This window comes from Megalops cyprinoides, chromosome 15 (assembly GCF_013368585.1).
Source record: "Megalops cyprinoides isolate fMegCyp1 chromosome 15, fMegCyp1.pri, whole genome shotgun sequence".
Classification (NCBI taxonomy): domain Eukaryota; kingdom Metazoa; phylum Chordata; class Actinopteri; order Elopiformes; family Megalopidae; genus Megalops; species Megalops cyprinoides.
The window spans coordinates 28,217,950-28,232,110 of NC_050597.1; the positions used below are offsets into that span (position 1 = coordinate 28,217,950).

At 44.7% G+C, this 14,161-nt stretch overlaps 1 protein-coding gene across 1 annotated transcript in view; it reads right to left on the minus strand.

The window, feature by feature from the left end:
• Window positions 1-12,493, minus strand: part of wdfy4 (WDFY family member 4) — a 63,354-nt gene extending 50,861 nt beyond the window's left edge. The window contains exons 1-11 of the mRNA XM_036546556.1: window positions 12,377-12,493; window positions 10,932-11,191; window positions 9,890-9,998; window positions 8,768-8,877; window positions 8,089-8,229; window positions 7,403-7,592; window positions 6,090-6,279; window positions 4,440-4,600; window positions 2,873-3,334; window positions 2,334-2,438; window positions 1,705-1,895 (exon numbers count right to left, since the gene is read on the minus strand). Of these exons, the coding sequence (XP_036402449.1) occupies window positions 1,705-1,895; window positions 2,334-2,438; window positions 2,873-3,334; window positions 4,440-4,600; window positions 6,090-6,279; window positions 7,403-7,592; window positions 8,089-8,229; window positions 8,768-8,877; window positions 9,890-9,998; window positions 10,932-11,171 (1,899 nt within the window). The 5' untranslated portion in view covers window positions 11,172-11,191; window positions 12,377-12,493. The remainder of the gene's footprint in view (window positions 1-1,704; window positions 1,896-2,333; window positions 2,439-2,872; window positions 3,335-4,439; window positions 4,601-6,089; window positions 6,280-7,402; window positions 7,593-8,088; window positions 8,230-8,767; window positions 8,878-9,889; window positions 9,999-10,931; window positions 11,192-12,376) is intronic.
• Between the last annotated feature and the right edge of the window lie 1,668 nt (window positions 12,494-14,161).

The following is a 14,161-nucleotide window of genomic DNA, read 5'->3' on the forward strand; positions in this document are numbered from 1 at the left end:
CAAATGGGCGATGTGTCATAGAGGAGGAGGAAACGCAATTAACACCCGAAGAAGTAATCAGAATGGTTTTGACACGTCTCAGAAAAGGTCGGGGTGAATCCGATTGCCACCCGCTTTAACTGAGTTACAGTTTAATCGTCTCTGAGTTAGTATTCCTCCAGCTCGAATCTATAAAAACGCATGTACAGTATACAGTTGCACCATAACTCGGTTAAGCCTAATTGAGTTTATTTCACATTCCGTGATCTGATATTGCTCATAATTTTCGGTGTGTCGCGCGGGAAGGCTGGCGGCGTAATCGAATCTGGGCCTGAGTTAACGGCTAAACGTATATTAGCAAATCAATCTGAATTTGTCCGTAATACAATCAGGCTCCCGGAGGCCAAGATAATAAATTCACTCGCTTATTATGTTTTAAATGTGTTACAATTTGTTAAAATTAGATAGAAAAACTGAGTTTGCGCATCAATCTAGAGCCCTGCGTGTTGAACTGATTTTGAGAGACTTCTGTTCCGGCTTAAAACAATAGCCCCACGTCTTTCGTGACAGCGACCGTAGCTGTAACTGCTCAAATTAATGCGCAGCATCAAACGAAACTCAGACGGCTAGCTCTGAGATACAGTTATCATTTGTAATATAACACAGTATCATAACACAAGCAAATTTACACAGAAGCCCTTGTGTAACACTGAGGAGTTGTGCAAAAAAGAGAACTGAAATACTTTAAATATATAATAAAACATACTGTAAACCTATTACAGGTGATGCGTATCTAATCACCTAAGGCAATGAGGTAGTTATTATTCATTTTGATATCAACGTTTTATATTAGGTCTCATTAAATCGGATATATTATTCCACAAAATTGATTTTATTGTAGCATTGCAGTAAGTAATATAGGTATGATACACAGGGATAACTTTAGCCCAACAATATATTGTACTGCATTTACAATATAATTCTGATCAACCCTGCAGAATGCTAGCTTTTCTATCACACAAGATAAAAATAACCTTTACACATTTGCAGGAAGCCGTTCAAATGTCAGTATCTAATATGCCATATCTAATATCGAACAGATCAACTTCCCCATTTTATAGCTTGTTTTATGTGTACGTGTGATATGCTCTGTGTGTGTGTACCTGTGTGCATGTATGCATGATGAAATATATTTGCACATGTGTGCATGTGGTTTATGTGCTATGTTTGTATGTGTGTGAGTATGCATGCTATGTGAGCGCATGTGTGTATGAGAGTGTGCATGAGTTTGAGAGAATGTGTGGGTGTGTATATACAGGCATATGTTTTTGTGCATGGGTGTGTGTTCTTGTGTGTGAGTGCATACATGATTGTGTGTAAATGCATGTGTGTGTGAATGCATGTTTTTATGCGTTTGTGTGTACTTGTGTGTGTACAAATGCGTCTGTGTTAACATGTTTAGGTGTGTATACGTGAGTATGTGTGTGAATGCATGTGTGTCGGCATATGTCTATGTAAATTTGCGTGTGTGTGTGTGTGTGCATGTACGTATGTGAGTGTGTGAATGTATATGTTAGCATGTGTATGTGTACGTATACGTGAGGGTTCATGTGTACACATGAGTGTATGTGTGTGTATTCATGAGTGCATATACATATATATATGTATATATATATGTACATATGCGTGAGTGCACATGTTAGCGTGCAATAGAGCTCACCGCACCTGCAGCAGGCTCTGCTTGAGGCCCAGCTCTGACTCTGTGGAGGAGCACAGCGCCCCGATGGTGGTGCTCATGTACTCATCTGCGTTTATCTCTGACAGCTGCTCCAGGACAGACAGTGCGTGCCCCCGCAGCTGCTCGTCATCCAGGAAGATCTTGATGTAGGGAATCATTCCATAGTCCCTTATGGCCACTAAAAACAGATGCTTACTTCGTCAGATTTACACATATAGTAGAATCATTGTCACTGATAGAAGTGGACATCATTGGTTGGGTGTACTAAACGTTTATGAATGAACTTTGTAATGGCCACCTGCATAGCGTACGCTTGCTACATGCAGCTTGCTACATCCAGTTTCTCTGGATGTCATTCTCTAGTACACAATGAATGTTTTCAGGCAATAATGCTGCACGCTCCTTCTCGCATACAAATGTAAAATAACAGTAAGGTACAGCAGTGGTATTTGTCAGACAAATATCCTAGTATTGAGCTACTACTAATGACTCAAAAGGTTACTTCTCAGAAACTGTGAAGCAATACCCAGCTTTACATGAATAATTGCAAACGCCATGTCTCATATCTGCTGAAGTGCAGGAAATCAGAGCAGAATTATAACATGGTTGTCCTTACCGGTGTTCCTGACTGATTTCATTGCCAGCATGGCTACCACTTTCAGCATGTTCACGGTGAGGGTCTTTTCATCTCTCTTCACATCAGTCTCCTGATCATTGTTTCCTAAAATAGACGAGAATTCAATCGAGTCAATGAGTCAAAATAACATTGAGTTTACAGAGCAGGCCAGAAATAGCCAGAGCACTCCATAGTCTACCGCTCAGAAATATGACGAAGATCCATTCCTTCTCTTAAAAGGCAGTTAGGACTATTCTCTAAACAAATTAATCCCAGAGTTGGTGTCCAGATGGACCCACACCTGAAAGCCCTTTGTAAATCGGTTTTATGAAGGCTTTCTACATCCGCTCAAGCACTTTCCCTGGGTATCCTTTCATGTTCATTCAATTATCAGTTGAAGCTCATACTGAAGTTGAAGCTCATGCAAGTGTACAACAACAGCAGCAAAAATAACACTGTGACAATTTTTTGAACGTCTAAAAGTAACAAAGACAAAAAGTGGTCGGAGCCAGGCGAATGCGGCAGTGGCGTCAGCATACCGGTGACTCCCGCCTTCCTGAGGACTTTGGCCTGCTGCTTGAGCTCGGCCAGCAGCAGCTCCAGCATGCCAGAGTCGCTGAGCACCTCGCAGAAGAGGCCGCTGCGGCCGCACAGCCGGTGGAAGCAGTCAAGGGCAGCCACGTTGAAGGGCACGGACAGGCCCTGCTGGAAGACGCCCTGCACCTTCTTGAGCGTCTCGTGAGGGATGTAGGACAGCTGCGAGACCACCGCTTCCACCAGCTCGAAGAAGAGCACGTGGACGGGCGGCGGCTTGCGCCACGCGCACTCCGCTAGCTGGGCCAGGGACTGCAGGGTCCACTCCAGCAGGAAGAAGTTGGCTTTGTCCCATGTCCAGATGTTCTGGATGGTGCGCAAGATCTGGGAGCAGGTGTACACGTTTTCAGAGCGCAGGAAGGAGGAGTGGATGATCCTGAAGGCCGTGAGATTTTTCACCGAGGACCCTGGGGAGACATGAATGCGCACGTGCAACAGTCAACACTCCAACAGTCCATTCAAGCACTTTCCCTTGGTTTTCTATTTCATATCATTCAAGTTCTCCAGAGTATGTCATTTCAAGCTCATACTGATATGCAAGTGTACCACAAAGATAGCAAAAATTTAATGGTTTTTGGACAACTGAAAAATAGCAATGAAAAAAGTGGTTGAAGGAGCCAGGCGTGTTTCTGAGAGACACAGCCTTAAATTTCACACAGGCTCAGATCTTACTCATGAACATCCACACAGTAGCATGTTTATACAGTGTAGCAGTTTTTCGGGAGAGTCAGAACTAAAAAAAGAGAACAAAAACTACACATCAGAACCAGAGTTGCAACAGTTCACAGTTAACTGATGAATGTGTCATTTCATAGTCAGGGGTGATTCATTTATTTGGCCACGGTTGTGTTTTCGTTTCAGGACCATCAAACCATTTTAAAAAGATACCATATGAAGAAGCGATAAACTCCTCAACTTAATTTTAAATGTAACACAGAGACAGGATCCATTCTGTAATCTGAGACTGGTTCAACCAAAAACACTGTCTGAAACCTACATTCCCTCAGGGGGCCAAGAATACATGAACCACAAAGCACTGTGACACTGCTGCTAACTCTGCCTAACCACCCACCAGAAATGAGGGAAGCCTCTGACAGGGCCGAGCTATGAAGGCCACCATGAGCCATGGCCCCAGTGAAGGCATGCCCGGGAGTGAGGTAACATGATCCAGGTTCAGCCTTAATTAAAATCAGATCAGAGAGGAAAACCGAATCAGCGGTGTCATGCGTCACCCATTCTCTGGCGGGGGGGCACGCATGACAAATGGCGCCATACTGCGCAGGGGGAGGATGGATGCGGCCGTGCCGTAACGCAGTTAGAGGGGGGATGCCACACTCCATCACCTGCAACGACACTTCGGGGTGGGGTGGGGGGCTGACGACATGCGCGAAGGGGCCATTATTCCCACCTCCTCCTCTCTCGCAAGGTAAATTTGGTCAGGACCGGGTCGAATTTGAACCCTGGAGGGTGGGGGTTGTTCGTGCAGACAGCCCTCCCTCTCTCCCCACCTACCTTTGGTCAGGACCGGGTCGAATTTGAACCCTGGGGGCTGGGGGTTGTTCACACAGACAGCCACCTTCAGCTCCGCCCTTCCGCACAGAGTGAGGGACGCTATGAGGTCCAGCAGCTCCTCCAGGGGCCCCACATCCTCGGCGGTCACTCCATCCTCACAGCTGTGGGACAAGGACCAATGACAGGTGACACACATGGCCGTAGCACTAATGTCAGAGCCTCAGCCCTCTGAGATCAAATCTGCACCGGTACAATGGTGCTGTACAAATGGTGCACTCTAGTTTCACATAAATTGCTCCATAAACATAAATTCAAATAAATGGTCAACGCTAAATAGTATGGATCAATTCTCACATGCAACATTGATGCACCTGTCCCATTGCTTTTGAATCGAGGCATCACTGCAGGTCGATGTATCGTAACACCCCTACTCTGTGCCTCATGCTTCCGGGATCAAATCCCTGCTGAGGCAATGGTGCTGTACCAACTCCAGTACAGACAGTACACTTTATAAAATCATCAGGGTGGATGTGATGGAGAACTTTCACCTGTTCCTCAGAACTGTTGATTTTTGAATTCTTAATTGTTTGAATGTTTAAAGACATTGTCTTTCTGTTTTCAACCTTCTCAATATTTGAGCTCATGTCAATCATTTTCATCTGAACAGGTTAATTGTTAATTGTTTGATTGTCATTGTCTTACACGTCATCTGTGTAAGCCAGCCATTGGTTACTTAGCCTCACCTGCCAACCCAGGCATATTAAATATAGGTGTATTTAAATATAGGTGTAATATAGTGGTGGCAGCAGTTCATAAAAGGAAAGCATATTCTCATGAAATGAGCCTGGGCTTCCTCTTAAGGGGCACAATAAAGAGCCTCTCTGGGCTGAGCCCAACCGCCCTCCGGTTTTTACTGCTGTCCCACCATGACCCTCGTGTTTCCCTGTGACATGGCAGAGCACTGTTCTGGAGGGTGAGGGGGTGGGGGGGCTAATGAGATCTGAGATCTCTTTGCACTCTGATCTGATTACGAATCATGAGTCATTAAAGGGAAAAGGCACACGGTGAAAGCAGGACAAGGAAGGAAAGTTCTGGAAATGTGTGCCACAAAAACTCACACGCTCGAGCAGTGACATCAGCCACTGCCGGCGCCGCGCACTGACTTTCTGGAGGGCAGGGGCTCAAATTTAAAAGGGGGCATGGCTTAGCAATGGCTTGCTAAAGACTTGATCTGGCAGAAAAAGGTCACTTTTGACATTAGGATCAAAAGACTCAAGTCCCCATTCCCCTCAAAGCCCCCCCAGTGCACATGCATGGCCACCTCCATTGGTGAAGCACTAATGATACCTTCATGAGAAAATGAGACCCACGGAAAGTGGTTGTCCATACCAAACACATACTGGAACCCTGGAAGGGCCACTGAATTGACTTGTGCTTGTCAAGCTACACCATTTCTCTGAGGTTCATTTTCAAATTATTAGGCTTTCTCCCAAAAATTAAAAATGATTTCAAACTCCAATCATCTATCCACCATAACGGAAGGCATCGAACATTTGAGACAGCACCAGTATTTTCCCCTCTGACATGTGCACAGTCTCACAGCCCACCCCTCCCATCCCTACTTGGTTGAGCAACGCGAGACCAACTTGCCGAGACATGATCATCTGTAGGACCCGGTAGCCCTCGTTGCTCTCGAATTCCTCGAAGAGCGCAGGGTTGAAGGGGTAGGAGTCCTTCACGAAGCTGAAGACGCTGACGGCCACCTCTGCCAGGACCGGCCCTGCCACCTGCTGGGTGATCTTCAGCATGTTCTGAATGCAGATCTTTATGCAGTTTTTGGCTGCACCAGAGAGGGGTATAAAGGACACAGGGTAGGGGCACATGTTTTGAAATGTTATTCCTATTCTTATATCAGTTATTACTGCCTTTTTGTCTCATATTCACATCTTGTAATGTGCAACCTGATATGCCTATATATTTATATATACTATGTACAACTCGTACTACTTTACTATTTACTAAAACATTGTATGTGTACACATGCATATGTATATATTATGCATACACATACCAATATATTGTAACCACTATAAAACAATACACACACACACACACACACACACACACACATCACCTGATTGTAAATTGACATCAGGCCCTTTTCGACTGTAATTGATTGTAATCTTCTGCTCAATTCGATCCACAGTGTTGCACCAGATTGAACAGCCAATAATCAGTATGCTGCGGAAGCTGAACGAGTTCTCAGCACATGCTGGGTATCATGTGAAATTAAGAGACAGGCAGTCACATGGCTATAAACTGCCCCTTCAACACGATGAGGAACCACCGAGCGAGCCAGGGAAGACCCTGGCGCTCCTCCACCTCACCCTGCTATTTATGTACTCCTTTGTACTGACAAATCAAATCATGCCCCCTTTTTCAATGACGTGACTCTGGAGGAAGCAGGAATGGCCCACTTTCAAAGGTTGTCCTCAGAAGACATGATAGCTTGTTTGTGCTGTGGCTGTCTATGGATGCATGTTTGCGAGTTTGAAAATAATTTTTCAGAAAATGAACAGGAATTTGAAAACACCCCAGGAAAAGTTCAGCTGGATGAGCCAAATGCATGTGAAGTCAGTAAGTTTTGAAGAGAATTCAGCCTTGTAAGAAGTTAAAATTTCTTGCATTGCCCAACCAAACACTTTCCCTGGGTTTAAATTTGTCACAGAAATACCATACATACTATCTATATTTGTGTATTTATCGCTCTCTCTCTCTCTACACATACATATATATATATATGTAAATATATATATATATCTCCACACTTTATCCACACTTTTGTGATTAATTTAAACCTGGGGATAGATGATGGGCTTGAGAAATAAGGAAATAAGCCAGCAGCAGTCCTGTGTTCATTGTGAATGGGCTTTGTGACTGTTAGCCTGGAGAGGTGGGCTTACCCTGCAGCGCCGGCACGGTGCTCCTGGCCTGGGCCGCGGACACAGCCCTCAGCAGCCGCGACGCCTGCCGCCTCCAGGCGGAGCTGCACTGGTCCCACAGCGAGGTGAGCGCAATGATGAGGCACAGCAGCTCCCGCGTCTCCACCAGCTCCTCCACACAGCACACTTGCCTGCACAGCTGCAGGAGCACCTGAGGCGGAGAGAGCCAATCAGCATGCACTGCTAAGCATTGTCATGCCTGGATGCCCTGCCCTCTTTTGTTGACCTAGGGCCAGCGACCCTGTCCATCAATGTTGAAACAGGGGGTGATGTCTTTTCTGTCTTTACGCACACATGGTTTATTAACCTATGATTGGCCCAAATATGTCACATGGGTGCCTCCTGATCAATGAGAGGAGAGCGTGCATTGTGCAGGAACAGAAGAGCGACACACAGACGTGACACACACCCTTCCCAACACACAGAACCAGGGCTGAGAGTAATCGATTGGCACACATGTTTATCACAGTCAACGCATTCCACAGCTCTCTGCTGAACACAGAATCACGTGACCTGAGAGGATCCAATCAGCAGCCACCCACTCACGCATGACTACCTCCTGAGGACAATGAACAAGTACCACATGATCAAACACATTCATCTTATGACCGTGATAATAATCAGACAGCCTGAGGAACGGTAGTTACCTGAGTGAAGACCTCCTGAAAGGAACATGAGGCAGACTCCTCTTCTGCATTGCCCTTCCTGGGAGGCAAGGCCACAAACAGATACAGGCACTTGACAAGGGCAGCTGGTAGACCGCTCTTAATGATGGTGGTGACTATGTCCTGAAAACACACATAAATACAGGGACTGTTCGGTGGCTTCTAGGACTGGACATGTCAACACCAGAATTGGATAGATGGAAAACCCACACGGAAATGTCCAGTACATTGATCTCTCAGCACATGCCCACACTGACACATGCAGAAGGCAGCGTTCAAAATTTAGGTCACCTCTCACAGCTGGAGCTCAAATAGGGAACTAAACTGTCATCTTCCCTCGCAACAATTTTTTTCGGGACTGCCGAAAATCCCCTGTTAAACTAGGTGAATCCTGCAGCATAACGGCTCTTCCTCCCCAAGGGAGTGTTTGTCAGTGTCGATTAAACTGCGTCTGCAGCTTAAGCGAGGGCAGCAATTGCTTCGAACAGCAGGCTTGCTTCCCGCCATGTGAAGACACAGAACCCCTCACCAGGACCCCCTCTGTAAGTTCACACGCACTCTCCTTATCACCTCCCTGCCGAACGCAGCAGGCCACGCTTCCCAGATGCGCCAGCGGAGTCGGGGGCGGCCGGTAGCGGTGGCGGCGTGCAGCGTCACTCACCGACTCGCCAGCGGACAGGAGGGACAGAGACTTCAGCAGTAGCCAGCCTCTGGTTTCTCTCACTTCTCCTTTCCCCTCAAAGAACTGCTCAACTTCATGACGGGCCTCTTCTGTCATAAAAAAATAAAACCATGACCCAGCAACAGAATTAAAATTAACCTCCTGACATTTACGCTCCCATTTCAAACAGTTGGGGCATGGGGGTTTGGGGGGGGTGGGGGGGATTATTCATACAAATGTTTCCAGCCAGCCTTGAAAATAACTCTATGGAAAGGCAAATGTTGTGTAGTTGCTGACGTCAATGTCCTGCATGTGTTTGGAGGAGACATGCATATGGATCTTAACATGCATTGATTCAACGTATCTTGGGTAAGACCAGGTTATTTTTTGTGTTAATGACATCTCAGATGGTTTTGAAAACTGTGAAACCAATTCATTATTTTAAAATGTCAGCTCAAAGCCCACGTGAATTCTCTTTCTTGTTGATGCTCAGGCCTGCTAAAAAAAGAACCAGAAGTGCCCTACATATCAATACCTATAACCAAATCTAACAAGCTAATAGACACGAGCAAGCTGCCAAAAACAGAACTAGCTCACTTCCCTAAAAAAGTACCTCAGCCCACTGCCATTTGCAGCTGATATAACTTTGCAGCCATTTGCAGCTGTAATCCCATTATAATATGCTACAAAAATAACTTATAAGCAATATAATAATTAGCAAGATATAATGTGAGTGTTACACTCGTGAAGGTGGTTCCTACAGTCCACAGCCAATCTGGAGGGCTGCTTAAGAGCATCTGATTCTGAATCATTTACCTTTAACATTTTAACATTCACATCTCAATGCAACTTTGAATTCATTAGAAAACTGCTGGGGGAAAAAAGCCAACAGGTATTTGAAAACTTTGGGAAAAGTGTTTAAGCAGACGTATGGGGAACACACCATAACAGTGGGCCTCGCAAGGCTGATTTACTAACCCTTGGTACGTCCAACAAATAACTTTCCCCAGGTTTTATTCCCTCATATAACTGCCTCAACAACCTTTGAAGCTTTCAAAAAGGTGGGACAGACAGAGGTCCCAGGCCTAACGCTGATTTAAACATGCGAACCAGACGAGGCACCTGCAGGCTTTTCGGAGAGCTTCTGCTGGATGCTGAAAACCACCACCTCTGCTACTTGGCTGGCCAGGCCCTGCAGGTTCAGCTCCTCTCCTTCACCGCTCTGGGACACCTTTGGGACAGTGAACACAGCACATACAAGATGAGAACTCACTATCACACACCGTATCCCAGCTGGGGGGCAGGTAAAAATACACTGCATAGACGCTTCAGGGCCACGGCTCTGAACCTTTTCATGACTGGCATTCACACCCAGGACTCACTATGAGGTGTTATACACGCCCTTTCAATGACAACTTCTATTTTTATTCTGTTACATGTATAAAAAGTATACACCCAACGTACCTTCAGATCTAAGAAACATTTGTCATGAATCCTGATGGGGCTCCACGAACCCACTGGGGTTGCATGTTCCCCTCATTCGTAACTGCTACTAGAGGGTTTTTGTTTCTATTTCTGGGTGGTACATATGCTACAGGGATAAAGTCACCCTAGATATCCCACATGGTACAAAAGCGATGTTCGGCCGATGTCTCTCTAATGTCAGCATCTACTTCTGACCGGCAAATTCAAAGTGGGAACGTGCAGGCATTTTGTCTTGACAGACCTGCATCAGAGTTCACACAGTGTATTTATAACAGACACACAGATGGAGGTTTCATTTCTCCATTCCTACTGTGCAGAGGCAGCGGAGCACAAAGCTGCCCCACAAACAGGGTACAAACATGCATCTGCTGTTAGAAACTGGAGCAAACAGGATTTGCCGTTACATTGCATTTGCTGAGCAGGCACTCTTTTCCAGGGCGACTTAGATAGCTTGTAATTATTACATTATCTGGTTATACAGCGAGATTTTTAATGAGGCTGTTCAGATTAAGTACCTCACCCATGGGTAGCATTCCGTCTGCAGAGTAATGCCCTGGAAATGTTATTTTACTATTTCTTTTACTATTATTATTACGTTATTATATGTTTTTTTTATTTTATTAAATGTGTGGGCTTTGTATTAGCAGTAGTCATTCACCATTCACCACTCATTCAGTACCTCAATGAAAAGAGGCAGAACTTTGAGAATGTCGTCCTCGCGCTCCTGGATCGGCCGCTGGCTGTTGGTCTCCAGTTCAGAGAGCTGGTCCCTGAGGGTCAGCGCTGGACTGGGATCAGCAGCCTCAGGGCTAATGCGGTGGGGCTGGCCGCAGAGATCCTGGTCCCCCATGGGCCCTGGAGGGCCTGCAGTCTCTCGCAGGGCGCTGAGCTCACCTGTCTCTTTATTGATCTCCGCCATACAGCGTCTCCTTCACTTCCCTTGCAAACAGAGTATCACAATGTGGGATTTAGCATTTTGTCATGGTAAGCATTGGACGAAAAGAATTAAATAAGCAGGCCACCACTCTTGTCAGGGCTAAAGCACCTCTCTTACTCTGGTTTTGAGCAACTCCAAACTCCCTGAGGCAAAGCTTGCGCCCCAATGTTGTTGACCCCCCCAAAGAAGCAGCTGAAATCAGGGTTCAATCTCAGCCTTGTTCTGGTCAGTATTTCCTTAGGTTATTATCCATTAGATGACCATGTCAAACAGTATCACATCTTTACATGTACCATCTTTGTGCAGAAAATGAACTCATGAAACCAATGCAGAGCACTCACACAAGACACTTACGCATCGCCTCATGCCACCCGCTAACACCTCTATTCAGATATGTTTCAGATAATTAAAAAAAAACATGAAATGTTCAGTCTGTGGGTGTGAGGATCATCTGCTGCTGAGACTTCCTACTTCCTGTTCAGAGAGCCTTCCCCTGCGTCTTCACACAAGTCAGATACAGCTGTCCACATTAGACCTTAATGTGATCTTGTGATGCCCAATGGCTCGCTTGTTTCTCTCCAAGGAAGGGGGAGAATGTCTGTTCCTAGAAATTGCTATCTTTGCCTCTTCTGGTGACGTCCCATTGTTCAGTGAGATGCCCAAATACAGCTCATGTGTAGAATTGCTCCTGAAATTTCACACAATCATCAGGAGCATAAAGGCTCATTTGTCTAATATAATGCCTTATTCTTTTCCTCTTTTTAAAACACTAATCCATGCCTGCAGAAGTGAAGTAAGCATAATCCAAACTGTAAGCAGAGCCTACCAGCACAAGCCCTGTTCAAGAAATACTTAAAACTTCTACTTACATCCAGTTCAGCCACACAGTTGTTTAATTTCGAAATGAGTTTGATGCCTCTCCTCTTCAAGAAATAATTTTGCCTTCAGTGTTTCATAATGAAGTGCTCTTTCACATGCCTTTACAAAACTGGTTTGTACTGACATCATTTACCAGCGCATTCCTACAATACAATCCTTTGACAGCCACCGAGGGCACAGTTGCAAAAGACAGGAGCGCGTGAGAAATAATCCATAGCCCAACTCTGCTGCCAGAACTTGCCGAGTTTACTGTATTAAAAACGCAGCAGTTCGCCGAAAAACAGGACGAGAAAGCGAACACCTCCTACCTGTGGGACTCATCTGGATGTGCGCGGAAGCTTGCGGAAGCGTTGTCCAGACGGAAAGGGGAGTTGTCTTTGCTTTCCCATGTCAGTACATGCCGGGAGACGCGCTGAGACACGAGTGCAGCCTGCTGCTCTCTTAGTCAATTACGTATAATCTGCTTGCTGCCTGAACTTTGCTCGACGCGAAAGCCTTACATCAGATGCACAAGGTCATGTGCCTCATTTCCTAAGGAAAAGAAGAAGTAAGACCTCGCTTTTTGTGCTTTCTTTCGTCTCCCCCGTTGATTTAATTAAGAGTAACTTACTTTGCCGCCGAATATAGTCGCTCAGACTGCACATTTTCAGTGCAGCCTTTTCAACAATTGTTTCCTGTTATCAACACTAAACGCAAATAGTCCACCACAAACAGCTAAGAAAAAATGTAAATACTGTAAAATCACACAGGCACACAAACAGAACGTGATACAGTAATAGGGGCTGCAATACCTTTTTAGTATTCTATAGTGATTAGAATACGTGCAAGAGATATAAGTAGATCTTTTTCAATAAATTGTATCGCTTAACTTTAATACGCTTATCAACCGTCTGACAACGTTGTTATAGCAACAGTATCATACAAGTATTTTCGTTTTCTCCTGTGCACTAACCGTGCATAGTTTTAACTGAGGAATTATGGTTGAAAAACTTGTCATTTAAACAACCAACGGTTGAAACCAATAACCAGTTAGGGTTAAGTGGGTACCTTTTTCAGATTTTAAAATCCCACACTGCGGTAGACAAAAAGCTGCCGCACAATGGAAAATAGTTTAATAATACAATATTTTAACGTACAGTGACACCTTGTGGCAAACTAAATAATTCATTTCAGTACAGCCTGAATTCAGTGTACATAGATATGTATTATATCTCATCTTTTACATTCAATTGCTTGCCTTTGTTCTTCTTGTTGTGTTCTCAGATCTGAGCTCAGCCTTGTTTTCACATTTAATTTTTATTTTTGTGTTTAATTTCCTTTTTTCCCTTCACGACACTCCTGTGACTACATAAACCTAGTCTAACAAGAAAGTGCTCTTTCAGTTCTCAGGCTCAAGCACTTCTTGGCAAATGAAGCCCTACAGAGTGGTGCAATTCTGAAGAGCACAAGAAGGCTAAAGGACTAATCCATTAAAAATTATGAGATTATGTTCATTTGTATTCATTCATAAACTAACCAATTAAACTGCAAAAAAGGACTGAGGTAAGAGGAACAATTTTGTTTTCTTTATTTTTATTGTTTTGGCCAGGGTACTGTACATACACTTCTTTGACAGTGGATTTTGCATTCTAGATCCAGGAAAACCACACTGCAATGTAATTGAATTTTTGAAGAGTCTTATTTTTGTCTAAATTTGTCCCTGTGGAAGGATAATATAAGTTCAGCAGGTAGACAGGGTAAAAACTCCAGGGTCCAGGGGGCTAAAATGTGCTATAATGTTGACAGTGTTTTCACAAATTTACAGAACATTTCAATAGTTAACTGCTATTAAAACATTCTGTTTGTTACAACAATGGGACATTTCATATGCGTCATACAAATGCATCAGAGGTCCACTTCAGGTGTGGACGGCTTCAGCAGCTTCAAAAGATGGAACTGGGTGGAACACAAAGTCCACTCAATATGTCACTTGTACAAACAAGAGGAACTTTTCTCGTTCTGTGACCCTTACCATAAAGGTTGGCTGGTCTTCTCCAGCAGTAACCCCTTGTGAATTCTACTTCTAGATGAGAGCAGTTGGTTTACTCCACCAG